Genomic DNA, 26,144 nt, shown 5'->3' on the forward strand with positions numbered 1-26,144 from the left:
ACAGCAAGTTGGAACAAAGAGCAAACATGAAATTCTGCATTAAACTGGGCAAATCTGCCACAGAGACGTTTGACATGATTCAGCAAGTTTACGGTGATGCTGCAATGAGTCATTGAAGTTGTTTTGAGTGGCACACATGCTTCAAGAGCAAAAGAACATCACTGGAAGACAACGAGACATCAGGAAGACCTTCAACAGGCTAAACTCCCAAAAATGTTGTAAACATTCACCAACTTGTGCATGATGATCATCAGAGAACAATCCACAACATTACTACCATTCTTGGTGTGTTATATGGAACAGTCCAGGCAATCCTCACGTGTGATTTTAAAATGCGCCTTGTTGCTGCCAAGTTCGTCTCCCCAGGCTGCTGACCCAGGAGCAGAAGGAACATCATGTCGAAGTCTGCCAAGTGGATGACCCGTCCTTCATGTAAAGGATCATTACCAGTGACAAAATGTGGGTGTATGGGTTTCACCCAAAATTTCATGTTTGCTCTTTGTTCTAACTTGCTGTCCATGATGAAAAAGCAGACATGGTAACATATATGGTCAGAATAGCACCAGTTGCACAGTTCCTAGTGTACACAGAATGATGTATTTTGGCACACAGACTTATGGAGATCGGGGCTCCCTGTGACTGTGTGTGCAGCCTTGTACTGCCATCTGTTGGTGTGTTACAAAACTAGTCTTGAAACCTTTTGATACCACCTCGTGTGTGAAGGTTCTTTGGAAGATCCACATGATTGGAGTATTAAAACAGCCAAATTTAGTTATAAAACTGTTAAAATATTATGGGGGTTTTTTTAAGTCAGCATATCCTTTTGAGAAAGAATCTTTTGTTCTGTGTTGGCTGTGTTATGACACTTACTGGTATATGTTATACAGTGTTATCTGGTAAATGGAGTGGGGTTGTATTATATTTCATTTTGGAATATGTCATAGACTGTTTTATTTCCTTACTGGGATGCTTTAAAGAGACATTATGTGGCTCGTTATCTGTTCTGACAAATACTATGATACAAAATCAAGACTTGTAAGCTGGTAAACTGCTGTATTTATGGTTAAATATTTGCTGAATTTTAGATATGCCTGTTGTATTGACTTCATGTAGCATTGCCTTTATTTTTTTTATCAGTGATATAAATAATCTTGTAGCATTTATTACTTTTTGGGCTTGGTCCCCTTGATCACCTGGAAATATGTTTGGCTTTATGACAGTTAAAGGTCTCTGATCATCAGGTTGCTGTTGATGTTTTTAGTTGTTGTGAGCATTTCTTTCTAATTCTGTCATTCTTTACATGAGTAAATATGTGCAGGGTTCCTTTTAGAGATTTGGTCTCCTGATTTTTTGAACTTTTTTTTAGTTATCTATTACAATTGAGCCAAGCTCTTCATATCGGTTGCAAGGACTGAAACCAAACACTTTGTACTACTTCCGGTTAGCTGCTCGTGCTCCCCTTGGCCTTGGCGCCTCAACTACAGAAATTTCTGCCAAAACCTTGCAGTCAAGTAGGTGTCTTTCCAGAACTGTTTTTGTTCTCTTTGTAATCAGTTAGTATCTGGGATTAATAAATTCTAGCAAGATCACTTTTCTTCAGGATAAGGAACATTTTTCTTAGGATGAGAATTAAACTAGCCACCCACATTACAATTTGATTGTACCATCTCTGTAAAATCTCTTTTTGATTTACCAAAACCTGTGTAGTGTGAGGGCCTACTTAATTGATCAGTCAGGTAAACCCTTGCATTACATTAAAAAAAGTACTTTTAGATTGTAAAGTGTGTGACCATCTCTGTTTTCAACCTGTATGATTTGTGTTGTTTTCTAACAGCGCTAACAGATGATTGGTTGCAGATGTTAGCAGGTGTATAGACCCTTCTGTGTAACAGACTTTCCATTTGCATATTTTTGGATTGCATTGCAGATCTATAAAATACATTTGTATGGTGAAATGTAATCTGCAATCGGTCTGATTACTGCTGTGGAACAGATTACGCATCCAATTTTAATCTGTCACTGTGCACATGTTCTTAAGATGTAATTGGATTTTAAGGCATAAGTCATTCATTTGTGAAAACAAAACAATTTAACATTCTGATTCATTGGTTTTGGGTTAAGAGCCATTGTATAAAATTACCTCATATATTTACAAAATATTTTCCTTACTTAAAACAGAGAACTAGTATGCAAACAATTTTTATGGAAGGATGTGAAAGGACTGGGAAATAGTTTGAGAAATGCAGAAATCCTAAAAGTCACAGTTTGGATATGCATGATTGATGAATAAACTCTAGACTTGGATAATATTAAACAGTTTCCACCATTTATCAAAGCAGAAAAAAAGGTTAAAAGCAATGTAGGAGCAACCATACTCAAAAAACGGTCAAGAAACACCATTTGTTTGATTCCCTAACCTGTGCTTCATATCCTGCTCTGGGGTAGTGACTCCAAAGATATTAACTGAAGTGCTGCCCTGGTATTCCCAACACTTGAGTCAGGGAAGGGCGACTTCTCTTAGCTCTTAAAGTTAATCTCCAGGAAAAAAGTATTTATAATAGTAAACAAAATGTGTAGTATATTGTAGATCTTCTGTTCCAAGCTCCAGCTATATTTATTCAAAGTCAGACTTCAAACAGTGTGATCCCAGCACTTCCTGTTAAGAAGACCAACCATCCTGCCTGTTCTTTGTGCTCTGGGTGACCCTTCTTCTTAACATCTACCTGTAGTTGAATTTTAGGGAGTACTGACATCATCATGTTAGCTTTTAGTCCCTATGAGTAAATTAGAAGTGCTTCTGCTAGCCCAGCTCTGCCCAACCCTATCCAGCATCTACCCTGTCAGAAGGGCTCTTGGAAGATGTAGAGTCCAGTGTGAAGCCCACTTACCAGTATTGTGAATGAGCAGAGCTTTTGGCCACTAGCTGATGACATCAATGGATGTTACAACGTATATTACAGAGCGCTGGGGAAAGTCAGACACAAATTTGTCATTGCAGTTTGTGAAATGAGAGAGGGATAATAGGGCTAGGAAAAGAACATGCTTGAACATGAGCTTTAATCACACAGGTGCTCTTTTTTTATTATCATGTGAAGCTGTAGGGCTATGCCTTATGCTTTATTGTACTGCATGGTCTGCTTTTAGCTAAAAGAATATGATGCATAGTATAATTCATGCGTGACATGTTAACAAACACATATTATTAAAAAATGGAGTTTACATTGATAGTTGAAAATATAGTGTTTAGTTGAATTTTAGTTTTTTTCTTAGTTGAAGTGAACCTGTTATAAAAACAAAGATGTGAAACTGATGTCATTTGTTCAGAGCAGGCACCAGAAGGTGCGTAGACATTATTTTTGTTGTCAGGAAAGCTTCTCCTGTGTCCTTTAACCTGAGCACATTCCTCACTCAGTTATATGCTTAAACCTTTTGATGTCTGCTCTTAGGGAGTTACATTAGTTTCATATTTTCACACAGCTTCCATTTAAACTAAAGTATTTGCTTTAAAAATTAATAAACAAGCAATTCTTGCATATAGTTTTGTTTTCATACAGTCTCTGTTTAAACTAAGGTAATAAACAAGCCATGCTTGTGTGTATCCTTCCCAATGTTTGTCGCAAGATGGTATTTTTCATGGTGAGAATAGATATACAAACTCAGCAACATCATTTCCTTGGAAATCATTTTAAAATATTGAAAGGTAAAACAAACATGAATATTTAAATCATTTTACTCTGGATTTTATAATGAAACTTTCATGCAGCACAGAAAATGCAGACAATATCCATAATTTAATATCCAAGTTATAGAGTTTAGGTTTCAAACTATGTGAATAACAAAACACCACATTGTGTTCTTAATAATACTATTCAAGTCAATATCGTTTGACAATTCAGGTGTTCCTGGTAACTTTAAACATTCGGCAGAGGTCTTTGAAAGCCTTTTATTAGTCCATTGTCAAAAAGGTTTGCAATCATTAGCAATCAATGGTCACAGCTGAATGGTCTGGAAATTATAGGCATGATTTAAAAAGAATAAGCCTGAATAGTGTACCCAAGTTACCTGCAAACAGCTAAACAGATTGAGGGAAGAAATATACCTGTTTAGTTTTCCTAGCGTTTTGAATTGGTCACATTTGCAATCTTTGTGAAAGTCAAATTCACAACCTTCTTAGCACTCTTAATTAAAACACTAGGATTTCCCAGTGCATGGGTAATAACCAGCCTGATTTTGCGAGGACTAAACATATAGTTCCTGTCCTTGACCAAGATTTCTCATTTACTATTTACAAACATGAAGTTGACTTTCCTTAATAGTAACTCTGGTTAAGATTCGGTTCACACTGCCGCGACTTGGGATCCGACTGGTGAGACCCCAAGACACATGACATGTGAAATCCCATGTTAATCAATGAGAGCTGTCTTAAATGTGCTACTGAAGTCGCTCTGACTTTAGAAAAGGTTCCTGTACTATATACACTATAGATCCTCATCTATATTGATGTGATTTGGATCCAACATTACAGGGAGATTACCCAGGCATTTCATGAAAGTTGCTTCAAAGTTTCTTCAGAGTTGCTTCAAAGTCGCTTCAAAGTAGTACTCAAGTTGCCTGGCAAAGTTGCACTGCAAGTCGCACAACTTTCAGGTAGCAGTAGTGTGAACTGAGACTAAGAGTTAATTAGTACCATACTGGAGATAATTATTATATCACTGTTTTGATATATTGAAAAGACATGGCAGTAGATGTTTTTTGTTAGCATACATGTCCCCTTGACTATAAAAACATATTAATAATTATAATAATCTTGAGAGCTGGTATAGCAACTAAAGGAGTTTGGTAAGTACAAGTAAAAAGTCCAAACCAACAATGCCGTTCTGTTTGCTGGTAGGTAACCTTTTGCATTAGATTTTCATTACACAAATAAGTTTGCATGCTTATCGTAGATCCGATTTTCAGTGATTGTTTTCCACTGTTATTTGGGATACAACAAGCTTGTAGAGAAATGGGTTGTTTTATGTAAAAGTTCTGTTTAATTTCGGTACATTTTTCCTGCTGATTTGGCACTTAAAGCATGTTTATAAATCACAACTTATTACCTCAAATCTCTCCATTTTTGTAATTGAAAGTACATGTTCACTCAGGTAGTCATTTAAAACAGACTACTTAATATACATTGAACTGAACATGCTTTAATTGTTTCAGCAATATTAGAAACTGGAAGGAATTGAGTAGGTTATTTATTGAAGGAGAATATGTTGTACAGGTAGGTAATTTAAATGTCAGGCTTCACCATCATACGTCCTCATCCACGTTGTCTTCTTTGTCCATTTTTATTTTTATTTGAGTCTGTTCATTTTAACAAGCCAAGGTACATTTTGTTCCCTAAACTATTACATTTTGGTTCTCATTCTGTTGCCCAATTTAGTTATTTTTTTTTGGTTTTGTTTCTATTTGTTTTTTTTTCCTTTCTTCCTCATTTTTTATTTTTGGATCATTTCTATCTATACACTTCAACTTCCCTGTAATGCTTTACTGAAATCAGAGCCATCAGCTCCTCCACAAGACATAAGATGTAACAGCCAAAGTTCTACCAGCATCTTGGTAAGTTGGCTACCACCAGCAGAGGACAAGCAGAATGGTGCAATCACAGCCTATTCCATCAAATACACTGGAGTTGATGGAGAAGATAACAAGCCCCACGAAATTACAGGCATTTCCTCAGAAACTAGAGAGTACCTTTTGGAACAGCTGGAAAAATGGACTCAGTACCATATCTCTATGATCGCTTACACTGATGTTGGACCAGGCCCAGAAAGTGCCTCCATATTGGTTCGGACAGATGAAGATGGTATGTTTCCTCCTCTCAGTCAGTATATACCTGTTGCTTCTCTTCAAGCCTCTGTATTTCCATTGAATAATGGGAAGGTTTTTTTTCAATCCTTTACTTTTTGTTTTTTACACTGCCTTTTTGCAGTCTTTGTTTTTCTTCTTCAACCGACTAAAAATATCTGGAAACACCTCTTTTATTTCTGTTTCCTTCTACATTCTTGGCTTTTTTCTTCTTGTTTTTGTTTTTCTTGTTTTATCCCACCTCAGTACTAATCTTGACATTTCGATTTCTTTGAGATGTCTCAATCTTTCCTTTCTTCTTGATTTTTTTTTCTTTTCAATCCTGTTTTTGTGGAAACTGATGCTCAGTTTACTCATTTTGCTGTCTTGTATTTTGTAATCATTGTACTACCAGAAATAATAAAAAAGAAGTCTTTCAGCTTTTTACGTGAAAACCAATCATTTTTTTAAACATTTTGTTTTTGTCTTATTATTTTGATCAGTACAACCTTTCAACTTAAAGTGCTTTGAATTTTCAAAGCATCTTCCTTGGCTTTTTTACATTTTTACATGTTTTTCTCTTATCCAGATACCCTTTTTCTTCCATTTTTGCATCAGTCATGGTTTTTGATCTTTTCACTATTTAGTAGAAAATGATTGTTTTGAATTTTTGTTTGCTTGCATCAAAAGATTTTTATTCAGGGGGTGGGACCGATGGCTGTAATTTTGTTTTATCAAATGATGTTCTTCCAGTTCCTAGTGGTCCTCCTCGCAAAGTCGAGGTAGAGGCTGTGAATTCGACATCTGTTAAAGTGTTCTGGCGCTCCCCGGTGCCTAACAAGCAACATGGTCAAATTCGTGGATACCAGGTCCATTATGTGAGGATGGAAAATGGAGAACCCAAAGGCCCACCCATGCTAAAGGATGTCATGCTGGCTGATGCACAGGTAATTGCTGAATATTAAGATGCCTTAATGTTAGTATTTGCATATACAGTACGGTGCATAAGTCTTAAGCAAGTGTAAACAAAATGCTGTAAATAAAGAATGCTTCCATCAATAGAAGTGTTCATAGTTTATTTTTGGCAATTAACAAAATGGAAAACAAATTAACAGAAGAGAAATCCAAATCAAATCAATAAGTGGTGTGACCACCCTTTGCCTTCAAAACAGCATTAATTCTTTGATTTTTCTAGGTACACTTTGCACACAGGATCTCAGCAGGTAGGTTGTTCCAAACATATTGGGGAACTAAATGCAGATCTTCTGTGGATGTAGGCTGCCTCAAATCCTACTGTCTCTTCTTGTAATCCCAGACAGGCTTGCATGTCTGCAACTGGAGTTGGAGATTTGGTCAGGATCAATCTTGTCCTCAATGCTGAGATATACAGGCAGATACTTATCCATCATGTCTTAACATCAGGGAAGTGTGTAATATGCCCCAAATTTATTCTGCAGCAGAACAATGACCCCAAACATACAGCCAATGTCATTAAGAACTATCCTCAGTGTAAAGAAGAACAAAGAGTCCTGGAATTGATGATTTGTTTCCCACAGAGCCCTGATCTCAACATCATGGAGTCTGTCTGGGATTACATGAAGAGACAGAAGGATTTGAGGCAGCCTGCATCCACAGAACATCTGCGGTTAGTTCTCCAAGATGTTTGGAACAACCTACCTGTTGAATTCCTTCAAAAACTGTGTGGAACTGTACCTAGAAGAATTGATGCTGTTTTGAAGGCAAAAGGCGGTCACACCAAATATTGATTTGATTTGGACTTCTCTTCTGTTCATTTACTTTCCATTTTGTTAATTGATAAAAATAATCATTAGCACTTCTATTTTTGAAAGCATTTTTTCACACCTGCTTAAGACTTTTGCACAGCACTGTATTTTTATGACAATAGCTCACTGTTAACTGGCATATGATTGTTTACCTAATGTGCCTGGTTTATTTTTATGAATACATGAAAGTAGAATTTTAGAGCATCCTGGTGGTTTTATCCCAAATCAGTTAATTTAAAAGAACTTATAAAGGCCATTGTGAAAGATTTACTTAGGTACACCCCTCTCCTCCCTAGACACAAGGGGGTTTATTTACTAAAGCTGGAGAGTCCAAAATCAGACTCCCTTCTGCATAGAAACCAATCAGCTTCTAACCTCAGCTTGTTCAATGAAGCTTTGGCAATGAAACCTGGAAGCTGATTGGTTTCTATGCAGAAGGGAGTCTGATTTTGGACTCTCCAGCTTTAGTAAATAAACCCCAAGATGTCTGACAGGGCTGCTCATCTGTCCCTAGCAAACACATAATCACTCCTCATGTGAACAGCAGTGGAAATTGTCAGCCAGTCATTGATTTGTACAGGCTTCTTCGCACACACACCTGGCTATACCTGCCACAGAAATATGTAGATCTGGGTGGCGAACAACAGAAAACGAATTTAATTTGTTTATCTAACATTTTAACTATGTTAATCTTATTTTTAATGTATCAACAATATTAACTATGTTTGTGTGAAAATGTTTATAAATACCAAAAAATGTTCAGTGACTAAAATTTTATATAATTTTAAGTCATAACAAGTAATGAATATCTCTTGCATATTTTGGGTATTTAACCGCCTGCCGACCGCCCTATTGCAGAAATACTGCTACAGGGCGGCAGCGGTGCGCAAAATTACTTGCATTTCTGGGTAGGGGACACACGCAAGCCTTACCATTTGCAGCCACGGCTGTCAATCTCAGGGCCTTGGATGGTAATTACTCGCCAGTACCTGGTGATTTCTGAGTATCTCCAACAGAGAGGAGAACTGTTTTGTTTACTAACAGTTCTCCTCTCTGTCAGCTCGGGCACACTGCTGTGGATGGCTGGGCACAGCGAAGCTATCCACAGCAGTGTGATTACAGTGAGTCCACACATACCGTCCCATAGTAAAACACTCCTAGCACACAGTAAACCCTTTGATCGCCCCTCACGTTAACCCCTTCCTGCCCAGTGCCATTAGTACAGTGTCAGTGCTTTTTTTTTTTAGCACTGATCACTGTATTTATGTCACTGGGGATGTCAGTTCTCCCCAGTGTCAGCATGTCTGCCGCAGTCCCGCAGTCCCACTATAAGTCACTGATTGCTGCCATTACTAGTAAAAATTAAAAAAACAAATCTCAGTATCTATACCGCCATTTGTAAACGCTTTAACTTTCACATAATACAATTAATTTACACGTATTGGGAATTTGTTTTAGCAGAGACATGTAGCAGAATACATTTTGGTATGAATTTATGACAAAATTTGTTTTTTTACTGGACATGTTTAATAGCAAAATTCAAAAGTATTGTTTTTTTTTTCAAAAGTGTCCATCTTTTTATTTGTATAGCGCAAAAAATTAAAAATGCACAGGCAATCAAATACCACCGAAAGAAAGCTCAATTCGTGGGAAAAAAGGATGTAAATTTCATTTGGGTTCAGTGTTGCATGACTGCGCAATTGTCAGTTAAAGTAACGCAGCACCATAATGCAAAAAATGGCCTGGTCAGAAAGGGGGGTAAAGCCTCAGGAGGGCAAGTGGTTAAACTGAATACAGTTCCACCATGTGTATTAACATTCACTTTGCTAAGTAAACAGATCCTACTCTTTGAGTAAATCAACATCACTGACTTATTTTTACTAAACAAAAAACTAAATTGACTAACACAATGGATTATATTGAGCAGGTTAGAGTCTACATAGTTGAAATGCTGAAGTATAATATGAAACAGGCCTTTCAAGCAATATGTTGCAACAAATATATATAGACACAAATAATTTTTTATACAGTAATGGGTCTGAACATGTGGAATTTTTATAGTACCATTTAATGCCAATAGAAATATTAATAGATTTATTAAAGTTTATACCATTTATTGAATAACATAAATAAAAAACAGTTTAACTAAATAATTTAAAAACCAAAGGTCCTATGCAAATTCAAAGGCCCTGCTATGCAAACTACTTCCATCAAAGATCCAAAAGAGCAATTGTAGTTATTTGAATTTATTGTGATGTTAATGTAGCAATAGCTTGATCTTTCCTGTAGGGGCTATGATTCTTCAACACATTTCATGATACTGGTTCACTTCTTCAGAAGGATAGGGAAGAAATTTATGTGCAAAAATAATTACACAAGATCTTAAATTAATATCAGGAAGAAAAACATTTTACCCATATAAGTATCATTTAGTTTGTGTGGTAATTACACGTTATTTATTGCTTGACCCACAAACAGATATAAAAACATTCTTCATTGTGAAAAAGCAGAGTAAGAGGTCAACACAGCACATGGCCCAAGACCAAGGTATACTGCCAAGGTATACCACCAAAGCTATAAAGGCCGCTGACTATAGCTGGCTGCACTGATAAGTGTATTCTGATAGGAACCTCCCCGCTGTCAAAATACAATGGCTCAGTGGGTATGATTCCCCCATCCAGAAAATGTATATTAAATAGGGCACGCTTGTTAGATCCCAACCTCTGTAGCTGTAGGATAAAGGTGCCAAATGGATATCAGGGATGGATGGATGGGACCAATAAGACTGAGACAGCTCTTCTTAGAGTGGAAGAAAGGCTCTAATGCAGTAAACACGAAAAAGATAGGAAGGCGCCTCTAAGTGCAGTATAGACAATTTATTAGTGAACAATAGATAAATTGCACTTACAAGATAAATAATTAAACAGACTCATCGTGTGGTGTGTTAAGATCCAAGTGAGATATCCAGCTATCCAGCAGCAGCTCAGTCTCTGAGACTGAGCTGCTGCTGGATGGCTGGATATCTCACCTGGATCTTAACACACCACACGATTAGTCTTTTTTTAACTATTTCTCTTTTTCATGATTCCCCCATCCACATTCTCGAATCAGGTCCTTTTTTTTTTGTTGGTTGAACAGAAAAAAAAAAAGATAAATGTATGGCCTGCATAACTGGCACCACCCCAAATGAAAGATATCATTTGATTAGGTTTTTGCCAGTAAAAGCATTTGGACTAGCTGTTTATAATAACAGCTCATAAACGTTTTCCATTTGCGACATTGATTAAATCATTGTTCAATAAATATGTGGCAGTTTAAAGCATTGGTTTTTTTATTGTCATAAATTAGGTGAACATGAGTTTAGTAGCAATTCCTGCAAAAATGATTATTATTACAGGTACTTATATAGCGCCGTCAATTTACGCAGCGCTTTACATATATGTTGTACATTCACATCAGTCACTAACCCTCAAGGGGTGTACAATCTAAGGTCCCTAACTCACATTCATACATACATATACTAGGGCCAATTTAGACAGAAGCCAATTCACCTACCCGCATGTCTTTGGATTGTGAGAGGTAACAGGAGTACCCAGAGGAAACCCATGCAGGCACAAGGAGAACATGCAAACTCGAGGCAGGTGGTTGGGACTTGAACCAGCGCCCCTAATACTGCCAGGCAAAAATGCTACTTACAGCTGTATACCGTTATTTGTGTTTATTGTAGTGTACCTCAAATTGTATCCTGAAGATCTAATACCACTGCATACTTTGTAGTGTTTTACATGTTTTTTTAGAAGGCATAGTGGTTACCACATTTGGTCCTAATAAAATTGTAACATTTAACCTGAAAGTGTTAAAATACCCATTTATCAATGGCCCCTCCTAAGGTTAATAAACATACATTTACAGAAATTGTCTTGGTCATTGTTTTCAGTTATTTAATGCCACACACTAGATTCCCTCATGGTTCAGATTCTTCTTTGAGACACATTCTATAATAAATGAAAAGAAGAGGAGCTATTAATAGTGGAGTTATGGTAAGCTTTATTTAATTAAAGATAGGTTGGGAAAGATATATTCTTGAAAAATGATGTTCTGCCTGTGTAAGTTGCATGTAATTTTACAAGGTACAACAGCTGAACAATAATAAAATGGATCATATTAGTGTTGCAAGCTGTCATATGCAATTCAGTGAGACTAATTTAATATAGCAAATTAACCAAACCAGGGATAACAGTTATGGTACCATGTGCATTGCGGGCGGCACACAAAAGGGTTACACTCCCTGAACCTACGTAGCTGATCATACACTGATTTCCGATGCATATGGTGAAGTCCTAGTCTGCTGTTTAACATCTATAAAATGCTGCTATTATGCCTTCTCTATCTAAAAAGTGCACTAGTTTTTCCTTAAACATACCAATAAAAAATAAATTGAGTTATTTGCTAACCAATAAACTACAAGTGTGCAAAGCTGAACAGCTAAATAGCAAAAATCCTGTACACTGTGCCAAGCATATTGACATTTATCATTGATATCTTAAATCTAATACAAATTATAGCATAGGTCCATTTGGTAGTACAGTCACCACATCCCCAAAGTATATACAAAACAACTACAAAAAACAGAATTAGGGATTTTTCCGTTGCTGATACCTTCTCTCAGAAGAATTAGAACAAACACATGATTTAAAATTGGTAAATTTTATTACAAAACTTCAATCTTAAAAAAAGGATTTTGGGGTAACAAAGTCACCCCAGACTAACATAATTAAAATCTACTAAAGCCATCATTAGTTGCACAATACCTCCAGAATAGCAACACCCAACCTTGCTTATATCATCATATAATGTGGTCACAGAATTAGTATAGACAATGATACAAATATACATATAAATCTCAATGGGGGGGTAGCAGTTTGTGCAAAAGCCCAGCAACACCACTCCTATCTTATCTCATCAGATATGATCACAATAATAATGATACAATATACAGTGGGGATCGAAAGTTTTGGCACCCCAGCTAAAAATTTGTATTAATGTGCATAAAGAAGCCAAGGAAAGATGGAAAAATCTCCAAAAGGCATCAAATTACAGATTAGACATTCTTATAATATGTCAACAAAAGTTAGATTTGATTTCCATCATTTACACTTTCAAAATAACAGAAAACAAAAAAATGGCGTCTGCAAAAGTTTGGGCACCCTGCAGAGTTAATATCTTCTACTGCCCCCTTTGGCAAGTATCACAGCTTGTAAACGCTTTTTGTAGCCAGCCAAGAGTCTTTCAATTCTTGTTTGAGGTATCTTTGCCCATTCTTCCTTACAAAAGTCTTCCAGTTCTTTGAGATGTCTGGCCTGTCTGTCACGTACTGCTCTTTTAAGGTCTATCCATAGATTTTCAGGAGATTGTGAAGGCCATGGCAAAACCTTCAGTTTACGCCTCTTGATGTAATCCCCCGTGGATTTTGATGTGTGTTTAGGATCATTATCCATTTGTAGAAGCCATCCTCTCTTTTACTTCAGCTTTTTCACAGATGGCATCAAGTTACCATCCAAAATTTGCTGAAATTTTATTGAATCCATTTTTCCTTCTACTCGTGAGATGTTCCCTGTACCACTGGCTGCAACACAACCCCAAAGCATGATTGATCCAACCCCATGCTTAACAGTTGGACAGAGGTTCTTTTCATTAAATTCTGTGCCCCTTCTTCTCCAAACGTACCTTTGCTCATTCCGGCCAAAAAGTTCAATTTTAACCTCATCGGTCCACAGAACTTGTTTCCAAAATGCATCAGGCTTGTCTATATGTTCATTTGCAAAGTTCAAACGATGATTTTTGTGGTGAGGACGTAGAAGACATAGTTTTCTTCTGATGACTCTTCCATGAAGACCATATTTGTACAAGTATCTCTTTATAGTGGAATAGTGTACCACAACTCCAGTGTCTGCCAGATCTTTCTGGAGGGATCGTGCAGTCAAATGTGGGTTTTGAATTGTTTTTCTCACAATCCTGCGAGCTGTTCTGTCTGATATTTTTCTTGGTCTTCCATTTCTTATTTACATTCCGAACAGAGGATATTGACATCTGAAAACGCTTTGCTATCTTCTTATAGCCTTCTCCAGCTTTGTGAGCGTCAACTATTTTCAGTTTCAGTTTTCTAGACAACTGCTTAGAAGAACCCATGGTGCTGATTGTTGGGGCAAGGTCAGATGAGTCTGGGCATTTAAAACCTTTGAGATTGACATCACCTGGTCTTCCCAGACGATGATTGAGAACAATCCATGACACTGGCAGGTCTCAGCTTGGCAAAGGGGGCAGTGCATGCTATAAATTCTGCAGGGTGCCCAAACTTTTGCAGGCGCCATTTTTTTGTTTTCTGTTATTTTGAAAGTGTAAATGATGGAAATCAAATCTAACTTTTGTTGACATATTATAAGAATGTCTAATCTGTAATTTGATGCCTTTTGGAGATTTTTCCATCTTTCCTTGGCTTCTTTATGCACATTAATACAAATTTTTAGCTGGGGTGCCCAAACTTTCGATCCCCACTGTATATGCAAATCTCGGGAAGGGGGGTGCAAAGTCCCAACATGTTTCACCCTTAGGCGTCTTCAGGGGTTCAGGGGGTGCAACATGAAGATAGCTGTTGAAAACAGGGAACAATCACAATATACAAATATATAGACCAGTTACTATTGCATATAATGTAAAATATAAAAAATTATCAACTAGAAAATATTGTTCAAACACACATACCCAATGAAAACACCAAAACTGGATCTGATCAAAGCAATCTCCCATAATAAGTCTGAGGGCATGGAGGGTCACAGATGGAATCAAGATGTGACCGGCATCAGAGATCAAACGATGCAAACCCCCAGGTAACCCAGGGTAACATGCACATGCACAGGGGAGAGAGGTTGCAAATATATATTGACTTGAACATGTACCCCTCTGCAAACGTTTCACTAATGCTTCTTACAAATTGGGGTTTTAAACAGTCACTAATAACCAAAGCTGTGCGTACTTAAATCAGCTTTATTTTTTAAAAATGTAACAGACAGACCTTAGAGAAAATCAAAATCAAATTTTAGGAACACCACAGGTTAGGTAGCATGCATTCAAATGTTGAAGAGAATATTCTGTAACAATTACACTTGTCAGTAGGATCACTGTATGTGTGCTGTAGCCTGTGCATGCATGACCATATGCATCTAGGGCACATTAATCCATGGTCTTTTGATTAACTTGTTGGTGCAAAATCAGTGCAGTCACATAAATGCATGTCCTTTAGTAACTTAAGCCCAATGTGTAACTTACCACAGAAGAACAGTAACATGTATGATAGTGAAATCTTAAGTCCTTGATATGCAAATTTAGAGACTATATCTTCCATAATTTTTCAATTTTGCCTTGTTACCATTGTAGTTCTATACTTTTACATTTCAGGACTACAATGGTCAGATTTCTCCAAAGTGATATCTTTCTTTCCTCCACCAAGGGCAGTAACACAATCTCTTGGCTTTTAATGACTAAAGCAATTGGGTAAATTTGGAAGTTTGGTAGAATATCTTGTCATTTGAAGTCCTAAAAAAATATAAGAAGCCAGCATTTGATCTAACCACCACACAAAACTACACTCCTTTTAAGGCACTGGAAACGTACACGTGATAAAAACTCTACTATGTTTAATTTGTTGCATTTCTCTGTCAAACATTTAACTGTATTTACTTGGTTTACAGGTTTGCATAACTTTCCATTGAAATTAATTGTTCTACTCAATATGAATATGCTGTGTTAAATTTATATTAAAACCAGCAAGCATTGACTGTATAATGTTTTGTTAACTGTATATTGTTAGTGTAGCAAAATCAATTTCAGCTATACTACTACAAAGAAAAAAAAAGTAAACTGCCACAAACCTTTATAAAATCTTCAACATTGAACTTTGTGAGTTTAATTTTGTTCAAAATAAAGCATTACATTGCAACCATCATAGGTATATAGATTAAACCTATGCCATCCTCTACAGTGCTGTGTAGTAACTATATCATGAAGGGAGAGGGGTCATTGTTTCCCGGTTACTCCAAGGGGCAACACTGGGGATAAGGTTCTCCCAAAAGAGAAGAATGACCTTGTAGACCAGGGGTGTCAAACTGGCGGCCCTTCAGCTGTTGTGAAACTACAAGTCCCATCATGTCTCTACCTTTGGGAGTCATGCTTGTAACTGTCAATCTTGCAATTGAAAAAAGAATCATAAATAAATGTCCCCCTTGTCCTAGATCACCACAAGTGCAATTCCAAAAACTATAGTCCTTTTTTCTTCGGGATAAATGTCTCTCTTATTTCCAATCTCCGTGAAGTGTCCAATATTCATATACCTCAAAAGACAAAAAAGCTCAATATAGTGTGATATCCTTATAAAAAAGAAATAAAAAATGTGCCATTCATCGTGAATCACACCAAACACTTAACTTGTGCATAACACATGTGAAGAGGAGAAAAAAAAACAATTATTAATAAATCCTTAATTGTGAATGCACTCTATCTGTGAACACTGCAATAAACAATAGTGATCCACTCAAGTGACAGGTACTATCGCACTCTGTAAAAAACTTTGTGCTATTATTTCAACCCACTGCACAAAACAAACAGCACTCCAACTCGTGTAGTAGTGAATAATTACCCTAATAATGTCTCAAAAAGCTTGTCAAACACATAAGAGATGGCATCAAACTCCCGGGTCCAGATCAGTCCTGGGATTCCTCCTCTACTCTCCTCATAAGTAAATTCGCAATTAGAGATGGTACCATAGAATATAATAAATTTATTTGGCAACTTACATTTAAAATCGCAGATATCAGTTCCCCATCACAGAGACACATCTACAGATCACATAACATAAGGGAACCACCGCATGTTCCCACTTCCAAAATGGCCACGGCCGCACTTCCGGAAAGCGACAGTGCGTCAGTGTCACATGTCACTGACGCGTTTCGTCACTTCCCGGACTTTTTCTGAAAAAAGTCCAGGAAGTGACGAAACGCGTCAAGGACACGTGATGTCTGACGCACTAACGCTTTCCGGAAGTGCGGCCGTGGTCATTTTGGAATTGTGATCTGTAGATGTGTCTCTGTGATGGGGAACTGATATCTGCGATTTTAAATGTAAGTTGCCAAATAAATTTATTATATTCTATGGTACCATCTCTAATTGCGAATTTACTTATGAGGAGAGCGGAGGAGGAATCCCAGGACTGATCTGGACCCGGGAGTTTGATGCCATCTCTTATGTGTTTGACAAGCTTTTTGAGACCTTATTAGGGTAATTATTCACTACTACACGAGTTGGAGTGCTGTTTGTTTTGTGCAGTGGGTTGAAATAATAGCACAAAGTTTTTTACAGAGTGCGATAGCACCTGTCACTTGAGTGGATCACTATTGTTTATTGCAGTGTTCACAGATAGAGTGCATTCACAATTAAGGATTTATTAATAATTTTTTTTTTCTCCTCTTCACAAGTGTTATGCACAAGTTAAGTGTTTGGTGTGATTCACGATGAATGGCACATTTTTTATTTCTTTTTTATAAGGATATCACACTATGTTGAGCTTTTTTGTCTTTTGAGGTATATGAATATTGGACACTTCACGAAGATTGGAAATAAGAGAGACATTTATCCTGGAGAAAAAAGGACTATAGTTTTTGGAATTGCACTTGTGGTGATCTAGGACAAGGGGGACATTTATTTATGATTCTTTTTTCAATTTATTAATGGAATTTGTGAAAGAAAAAGACTTTATAATTTTTTGTTTAGCTTTCAAGGGTGAAAGTGAGTGATTTTTCTTTGGGTATACCTATATTGATTTATAATTAGAGTGTGCTAATTGAGTAGTTTATGTCAATCTTGCAATGCCTCATGGGACTTGTAGTTTGGCAACAGCTGGAGGACCGCAAGTTTGACAACTGTGTTGTAGACCTTGCTTAAAAATGTGTATATCAATCCATCATCAGTTCAGGAATTTCCTGCAAGCAGTTCTAATATTATATAAAGTTGAGTGAGTAATTGCTACTTTTGGTGCATTGCTCTTCCTCTCTCCCTAGTGTGTGAACACATCTAACGCTTTTAAACAACTTTTGAAAAACAGATTTTTCATGATGCGCATTTTTTGAAATATTAGTTGATTAAACATTGCTGATGTCCTTTGGAAAATTTTATACCTGTCACTGACTTTAATACTTCCTAAGTCACTTGGAAGACTTGGAGCGCCAAAGAAAGTGAAAAAGTGAAGTCAGGACTCCTAATCTGTATATTTTTCAACGTCAGTGACCCACAAAGTACTGAAGCTATGGAAAAGTAGAATTTCAGGAGAGGTCAACAGAGATCAGCATTAGCAGCCTCCATACATCGCAGTATGGATTTCCTTTACACAAGAAGCTACAAATCTGAGATATGAGATTTGTCTTTTCAGAGACACATGTTTTCCTGTAGCTTATTGCCAATGATTAAATGTCCCTTTAAAATGTAATTGTAAAAAGATTATAAGTCCCTTTTTACTCTCTGGTCTATTACCTAGCTCAGCACCAGCAAGTCATTAGTAATTATACAACTGCTTTATAATTAATTTTGTTTTCTGTTTTGACATATTGCTTCCTTGCCTTAGTATACTGGTAAAGGGTCTAGCATTCACTTTGCTATTTGCAAGGCCTTAAAACATTTCCTCCTCATTGTGTAACTTTCATCTGGGTTGATAAGATTTCTGACATCACTGGTATGAGAAGCATACAGTATTTAATAGATAATTGTTTGCTGAGTGATTATTTTTTAGATAAATAGAGTGTTCCAAGACTGATAATGTTTTTTGTTAATAATAAAGGTATTTTTAATATGCAAAAATCAGTGTCAGTGATGAAGAAGTATCTGTGTTCTCCTAAAGAAATGCAATCTAATATAGTAAATAATGGTATAACACATTCCATTTTTGTCAGCTAAAAATCAGCTGCCCTATAATTAGAAAAAAGTATTGCAATTGGGTGGAACCACAATTTACCATACCAATAGACCAGAGATTTCCCACTTTTTATTAAATGCAGACAGTGGATTGTCCAATATGTTGCCACATCCTTTTCAACAGACTGTCAAAATCATAATCATTGCAAGTTCTATTAGGTGTCAGCATGATTTTTAAAGACTCCAATAATTTGGTTTTACTTTACATATAGATAGCTAAGAACAGAACATCTGAAAGAAGAATAAGGATTTTAAAATATTTCTTTATAAAAAACAAATCACAAATACACAAGCTAACTACAAGTACTGACATTTTTGCTGCTGTTCTTGTGCAACCAAAACAATACAACTCACATATCATCTGACGCACTAGGCCAAATTTCATGTTCAATAGTAAAAAATAATTTATAATTTTTATATTCAGTCCTATACCCTCACCATTTGGTTTTAATACCCCCAAGGTGTAATGATTAAGAACATCTACAATAAAGGAAGTGGTACTTGGAACAGTTTAATAGCAGACTTGAATAATTAAACTCATGGCTATGTAGCACCAAAAAGGCCAAGCAGCTCTATGTTCTTTAGAGGTCGTTATATTTCCAATAACAGAGATGTGCAAAGATGTGATTATTTTAGGAGATAAAGATGTTCACCAAAACGTATTTGGTTTTCTTGTAAGTTGTAGTAAAAATTTTCTTTACTATTTGTGGTGCTACCCGCGTGGGGACCACTGATAATAATGTTTGACCCCAGTGGTTGCCCTGACCTTTGCAAGCCTCCTGACACTTCTGACACTGGGTTCAGACATATTTCAACAGTGTAGAATAATAGTAGAATAATAAGAGCAGGCTGCAGAAATAATGGATTTAGGATATACAACCCCAGTTAACACATAAAGCAGAACACTGGTAAAATAGGAATAATCAATTAGCAACGTTTAACAAATTATAGTCATAGCTTCAACTATTTAATTGCAACACCAGCAGCAAGAGGAGGAAGAAAAGGCTTGTTGACTTATCAGCTCCCTCTGTGCCACCCTTGCCAAAAAATGCATGCTGAGAATTATGTAAATGTACAGCCTTAGAAGAGAAAAGGTCCCTTTTAACTAGAGATTGAAACTTGAGACCTGTGATGTTTAACCTGTCCGCACTGACATTATGCGTACAGTTAGGTCCATATAGATTTGGACACAGGCACAATTTTAGTTTTTTCAGGTATTTACTAAAACATATTCAAGCTATAGTTATATAATAGATATGGGCTGAAAGTGCCATTTGAGGGTATGCACATCCAAATTGGAGAAAGGGTTTAGGAATTACAGCTCTTAAGAGTAGCCATCCCCCCTATTTCAAGGGACCAAAAGTTATTGGACAGTTGAATCAAAATCTGTTTCATGGCCAGGTGTGCGCTACTCATTCATTATTTCTTCAATTAAGCAGGTAAAAGGTCTGGAGTTGATTCTAAGTATGGTATTTGCATTTGGGATCTATTGCTGTGAACCTACATCATGCGTTCAAAGGAGCTGTCCATGCAAGTGAAACAGGCCATTGTAAGGTTTCAAAAAGGAAATAAATCCATCAGCGAGATAGCAGCAACATTAGGAGTGGCCAAATCAACAGTTTGGTACATTCTGAGGAAAGAGGAACGCACTGGTGAGCTCATCAACATAAAAAGACATGGACGTCCAACGGAAGACAACAGTGGTTGATGATTTCAGGATACTCTCAGGATACTCTCTATGGTAAAGAAAAATCTATTCACAACATCCAGACAAGTGAAGGATGCTCTCCAGGAGGTGGGCATATCATTATCAATGTCTACAATCAAGAGAAGACTTCACGAGAGCAAATACCGAGGGCTCACCACAAGGTGCAAACCATTCATAAGCCTGAAGAATAGAAAAGCCAGATTAGACTTTGCCGAAAAACATTTAAAAAAGTCATACCAGTTCTGGAAAAGCATTCTTTGGATGAATGAAACAAAGATTAATCTGTACCAGAATGACGGGAAGAAAAAAGTGTGGAGAAGGCTTGGGACAGCTCATGATCCAAAGCACACAACATCCTCTGTAAAACTTGGTGGAGGCAGTGTGATGGCATGAACATGCATGGCTTCCAGTGGCACTGGGTCATTGGTGTTTATTGATGATATGACTGAAGACAGAATCAGCTGGATGAATTCTGCAGTGTTTAGAGATATACTGTCAGCCCAGATTCAGCCAAATGCAGCAAAGTTGATTGGACTGCACTTCACAATACAGATGGACAGTGATCCAAAACACACTGCAAAAGCAACCCAGGAGCTTTTGAAGGCAAAGAGGTGGAATTTTGCGCAATGACTGAGTCAATCACCTGATCTCAACCCCATTGAGCATTTCACTTGCTGAAGGCAAACTAAAGGCAGAAAGACTCACAAAGAACAACTGAAGACAGCTGCAGTTAGAACCTGGCAAAGCTTCAGAAAGGAGGAAACCCAGTATTTGGTAACGTCCATGGGTTCCAGACTTCAGGCAGTCATTACCAGTAAAGGATTCTCAACAAAATATTAAAAATGAACATTTTATTTATGATTATATTCATTTGTCCAATTACAATTGAGCCCCTGAAAATGGAGGGACTGTGTATAAAAAAGTTGCAGTTCCTAAAATTTGTACTTGATATCTATGTTCAACCCCTTGAATTAAAGCTGAAAGTCTGCACTTCAAATTCATTTGGATTGTTTCATTTTAATTTATTCTGGTGGCATACAGAGCCAAAAGTATGAAAATTGTGCCTGTGTCCAAATATACATGAACTGTATATGTGGCCTCTCAGTGTGTGGGTCTTAATGCCGAGAGGCCACATATATGTGTACCATAATGTAAACACAGCTGTGCAGAGAGCATGTGCCCTGCACGGTCCTGGCACAGTTACCGGCAGTTAACAGAAAGCTCCCAATCGCTGCTTGCGATCAGGAGCTTTCCAATCATGTGACAGCCAATCACGGCAGTCACATGATTATAAACACCGCCTACCAGCATCAGAAACCCCTTAAAGCGATCTGCTGGTGTTAAGGGTTAAAGTTCCTGATATGGTTGTATCTGCTGTTTTCTGCTAGCTATGGTGGGCCCCATAAACAGTTTTGAATACTGGTAATTCAATGAAGTTAAACAGATAAGTTATGGTACTGCTCAAAGCAAAGATCTCTTGGTACTTAGGAGCAAAGGTGTCTGTATGCAGTGATGACAGAAAGAGGTTAGGCATCCTCCTGCTCACAGATCCTATGGATAGCACAGTCTTCTAGGAATAAGAGTTCTTACCCAGGCTCATGGCTGTTTTCAGGGAAGTGCAGAGTTACCGCCTGACAGTCTATCAGCGCGGCAAGCAGAGCTACCTGTGTGAAGACCGGAAAGTGACAGTGCCAATGCAGAGATGCTAATGTGATCCGGGTGTGGCTATCGGCATCACCACTGTGCTGAACTGATGTGCAGAGTCCCACAGCAGTAGGCCAGAAATCTGTCTCTGAGAACAGCAGTCCCCCTGTGTTCAACTCTGAATCCCATGCCAAGAAAGCGAGCCAGTCCCTCACTGTAGAATATATCTGCTTTCCCATCATCCTTCATGTTCTCCAGCTCTCTGATAGTTGTAGTTCAATCAGCACTCAGGAACACAGAAAGTATTGGCTATAGGACTACAGGTCCCAAGATCATCTGCTGTCAGAAAAACTGAATCCACTCTGCTAACAGAACGTGATGTAGCAGGTCCAGTACTGGGCACTAGGGGGAAAAGGATTAACCATAGCCTCATCTGAATGGCATAATGATATATCCAGCACCTGGCTACATATATCACATGGCCTTTTTATAATACTGGCTCATTTATTTTATTAGCAGGGACAGAAGTTTTTTTGTGCTCTATAAGGCATTTGTTTGTATGATAGCTGGTATTTATAACAAAAGTTTGAAGTGCTAGGGTTTTAGTTTTCAGTTTGCATCATTTTGCACAGAGAAAAAAAACTTCTCTTCTCATTTCAAAGTTTTTTTTTTCCTAAATTTTTTGTTTTGTTACACAAAAAACAGACATGCATTGGATTAACAACAGGGTTTAACGGCTGTATTGCATAAAATAAATTGTTAAATGTAAAAATGTACACAGTACTTTAGCATTGCTATACTATGTATGCCATGATTTAAATTAGGGTTGCTCGCTAATACATCCCATTGATAGACAGGGAAATAAAAGTTCTTTAAAATCCCCTAATTGCACAGATAGCTCTTCATAATGTTATTGTTGTTATTTTTTTTCTTTCCACCTTCTTTATTCTAAAACAGTGGGAATATGATGATACTACTGAACATGTGAGTAATAAGGACTTGCTGGTTTTAAGGTGTTTATTTTTAGCGTGCTGTGTGTATTTTCTTTTTTTTGTGTCCTCTGTTATTTGCACAGACGCATGCTCTAACATTCCACATTGGTTTTATGTTTGACTTTTTCAATTTGGCATGAAGTTCATGTTTATAAATATAGACAAAATAAATACAGTGACAACAGCAAACTACTGTATGCAGTATTGATTAAATGGCTGCTGTTTGAATGGCTTGTATTAATGTTGCTTTAATTGGGCTGCATCTCCAGCAAGAAGACCATTGATGTGCATTAATGATAAAATGTTATTTTAGCATTCAGTTCTACAGCTCAGTGTATTTTTCTTTTTTTTTTTAATTCTTGCAGTGTGGGTGATGCATGAGTTCACTCAGAAATGTGTTGCTTTACGCACCAAACATTCACTTTTTTATGAAGCAAAGCTGAAATTGTTTGCAAACTCTTACAGTAAAATATTATATGAACTTGAGATTAGGGAGTAACAGGTATGTCACCAAAAGACAATCAATATCTTTGACATATGACATATTTATTTACATATATACAGTACATCAATAGCACTTTCTTAAGTGTTTGGAATTCAGAAAGCTGAAATTTTATTGGTTAAAATGGGTTACTGCACTGTGGTCTTCAAATTGCTTTACTAAGAAAGATGTACATGAATACACTAGAACATTGAAAACCCGTGAAAGAATTGATGAGATGTGCATAGCTTAAGGGCAAGCTAGATAAAGGAGCTTTCCATTTAGACTCACACTTTATGGAGCATGACTTGTTCAGGTTAATTAAAGGATTAACAAGAAATTATTTCCTTGTTTTTTTAGACAACATATTGTGATTTTATAATGTTTTGGCATGAATTAAAAAAATGGAAAGAGGACCAAACGTCTGTAACTGACTGGGACTCCATTGCTCCCTTTCTTTGCACCTAACTAGTTATACCAAGCAATAATAGACCTCTACCCTTATAACTAAAGATTGGGCTCTATTCCTTTATTGGTGATCCACTACTTCATAGTCTCAATCAACATATAGGTTAGGATCTAGTCCAGTCTCACAAAAATCACAAGAAAACCCAGCATCCTTTACAAATTTAATTGTCATGTATGCTTTCTGTACCTAATGATTTTTGTAAAAAAAAAAAAAAAGCTAATTTATTAACTCATAAAATGTAGGTTTATAAACATGTAAGCTTTAATAAAGGAAAACCTACCAAATCCTATCATAGTTATCCTTTAATTCTGTTAGAAAATCATACTATTACATAAAACAATTATAACTACATAAAATATTAATTTATGGATAAATTAGGCACACATGTTTAATTATCTTGAAGGAACATTTTCCATATAGGTACACAAAAAAGAAAAAACAGTGCTCTGTATGTAATAAAAATAAGAAAACAACAATAAGATTAATGACAGTGAATTTTGTCTTTCCCTGTACCTAATTTCAGGAAATGATCATCCCTGGACTGCAGCCTGAAACAGCATATGCCATCACTGTGACAGCTTATACAACAAAAGGGGATGGTGCTCGTAGCAAGCCTAAAGTTGTGACTACAAGTGGTGCAGGTAAAGCTCTTAGTACTTAATATTTGTTATATAGCTACACATAGGTTTGATTTACTAAACCCTGGAGAGTGCAAAATCTGGGGCAGCTCTGCATAGAAACCAATCAGCTTCCAGGTTTTATTGTCTAAGCTTAACTGAGCAAGCTGATGTTAGAAACTGATTGGCTACCATGCACAGCTGCACCAAATTCTGAGCACTAAAATGATAAATTCAACTTTTGGACAAAAATAATAAATGCACATTTTTTTGCAGGTAAAAAAAATATGTGCATTTATTATTTTTGTCAAAAGGAGCCTGTAAAGCATTGCACCAGTGACCAGTAGATCGCTGATTCCATGCAGGTCTCCTGCAGACCTTTCAGAAAGTCTGCTTGCCATACGGGATGTACGGTCAAGCAGATATTCTGACAGGAAGCTACCACGGCACTCCACAGCACAGTGGTAGTTCATTGAAAACTACAAGCCGACAGCTTCGGGGACTTGTAGACACTCATTCACAGAACTCTGAATGAGTGACATGACTGTGTGAGCGGAGCCCCGCACGGCCGTACTGTTTTCAAATCTGACAGATAGTATGGGGGAGCTTCTGTCAGGGGGGGGGGGGGCGGCAGGCGTGGCTGCGGCTATAGGAACATGTTCCACCCTACAAACGGGTGGAACATGTAACATGTTCCCAAAGGTGAAATTATCCTTTAGGTTTCAGTAACTCTACCCCACTGAAACCTGTTTCGTCTACCAAAAAATGCATTCAAGCCATTTTCTTTTTTAATATGGACCTGTGAAGCAGACAGCTATATCTCAAAACACTCTGCTTTTATGATCAGGTATTGTATACATTGCACTGGATATGAGAATGTCTCATGTTTATAGAAATGTAGATATAGGAAAGGAATGCCAGGTATGTGAAATTAGTGCACCAGCTCGAAATCTTTTGGTGGTGAATCATTGAGTTTCAAGAAGTGACTAATGGTAATGCTCCTTAATGCCCTTTTAGGGTTTAAAGGAAATGTGTGATTAAAAAAAAAGTCAAATCACTTTACATCTTTTTTGACTCCAAACATTTTTTTTTCTTCAAAATAAAAAAAAACCCACATTGCAAGGGTTAATTGCTTGTTTAAGTCTGGGGGACAAAGGAAAAGAGATTGACATACCCAAACCTTGGATCTTTCATGCTGCTAGACCTTATAATGAGTTCTGATTTACTAGGCTGTAAAAAAATGCAGATGATGAAGGAGGTGGGAAAATATATTTAGCATTCCCTTATTTTTGAGCTCCATAGTGGCTGAGTGTGCTACGGAGGAGGTAGTTCACCCACTGAAGAGTAGACTGATGACAATATGTTAGCATACACTGCATAATAAAGCTCCAAGTTGGTCTGCCTTTAACTGCCCAAACACCAGGCTCCAGTCCAGCTCACAACTAGACATTATGTAAACGATATAGGATGACTGCACTCTGGTAAAGTCTAATTCTTGTAATACATGCAAAAAATCACATACATAAAAATAGGAGGGGTGAGACTGCTCCAATGCATTTCACACTATCAGGTGTTTAGACATTGAGTATGATAGTAGGTTA

General features: G+C 37.1%; 1 protein-coding gene across 30 annotated transcripts in view; it reads left to right on the forward strand.

Moving 5' to 3' along the window:
* PTPRD (protein tyrosine phosphatase receptor type D) overlaps window positions 1-26,144 on the forward strand; it is a 2,222,737-nt gene that overhangs the window by 2,017,738 nt on the left and 178,855 nt on the right. For 16 of the 30 annotated variants that reach the window (XM_089678099.1, XM_089678100.1, XM_089678098.1 and 13 more), the window contains 5 exons: window positions 1,367-1,511; window positions 5,546-5,851; window positions 6,586-6,779; window positions 22,942-22,968; window positions 24,450-24,567. In XM_089678099.1, the coding sequence (XP_089534225.1) occupies window positions 1,367-1,511; window positions 5,546-5,851; window positions 6,586-6,779; window positions 22,942-22,968; window positions 24,450-24,567 (790 nt within the window). The remainder of the gene's footprint in view (window positions 1-1,366; window positions 1,512-5,545; window positions 5,852-6,585; window positions 6,780-22,941; window positions 22,969-24,449; window positions 24,568-26,144) is intronic. The other 14 variants (XM_089678120.1, XM_089678121.1, XM_089678122.1 and 11 more) reach the window with 4 other exon arrangements.

Source organism: Staurois parvus, unplaced genomic scaffold (assembly GCF_062004578.1).
Source record: "Staurois parvus isolate SC_StPar_1 unplaced genomic scaffold, SC_StPar_1.0 ptg000198l, whole genome shotgun sequence".
Lineage (NCBI taxonomy): Eukaryota > Metazoa > Chordata > Amphibia > Anura > Ranidae > Staurois > Staurois parvus.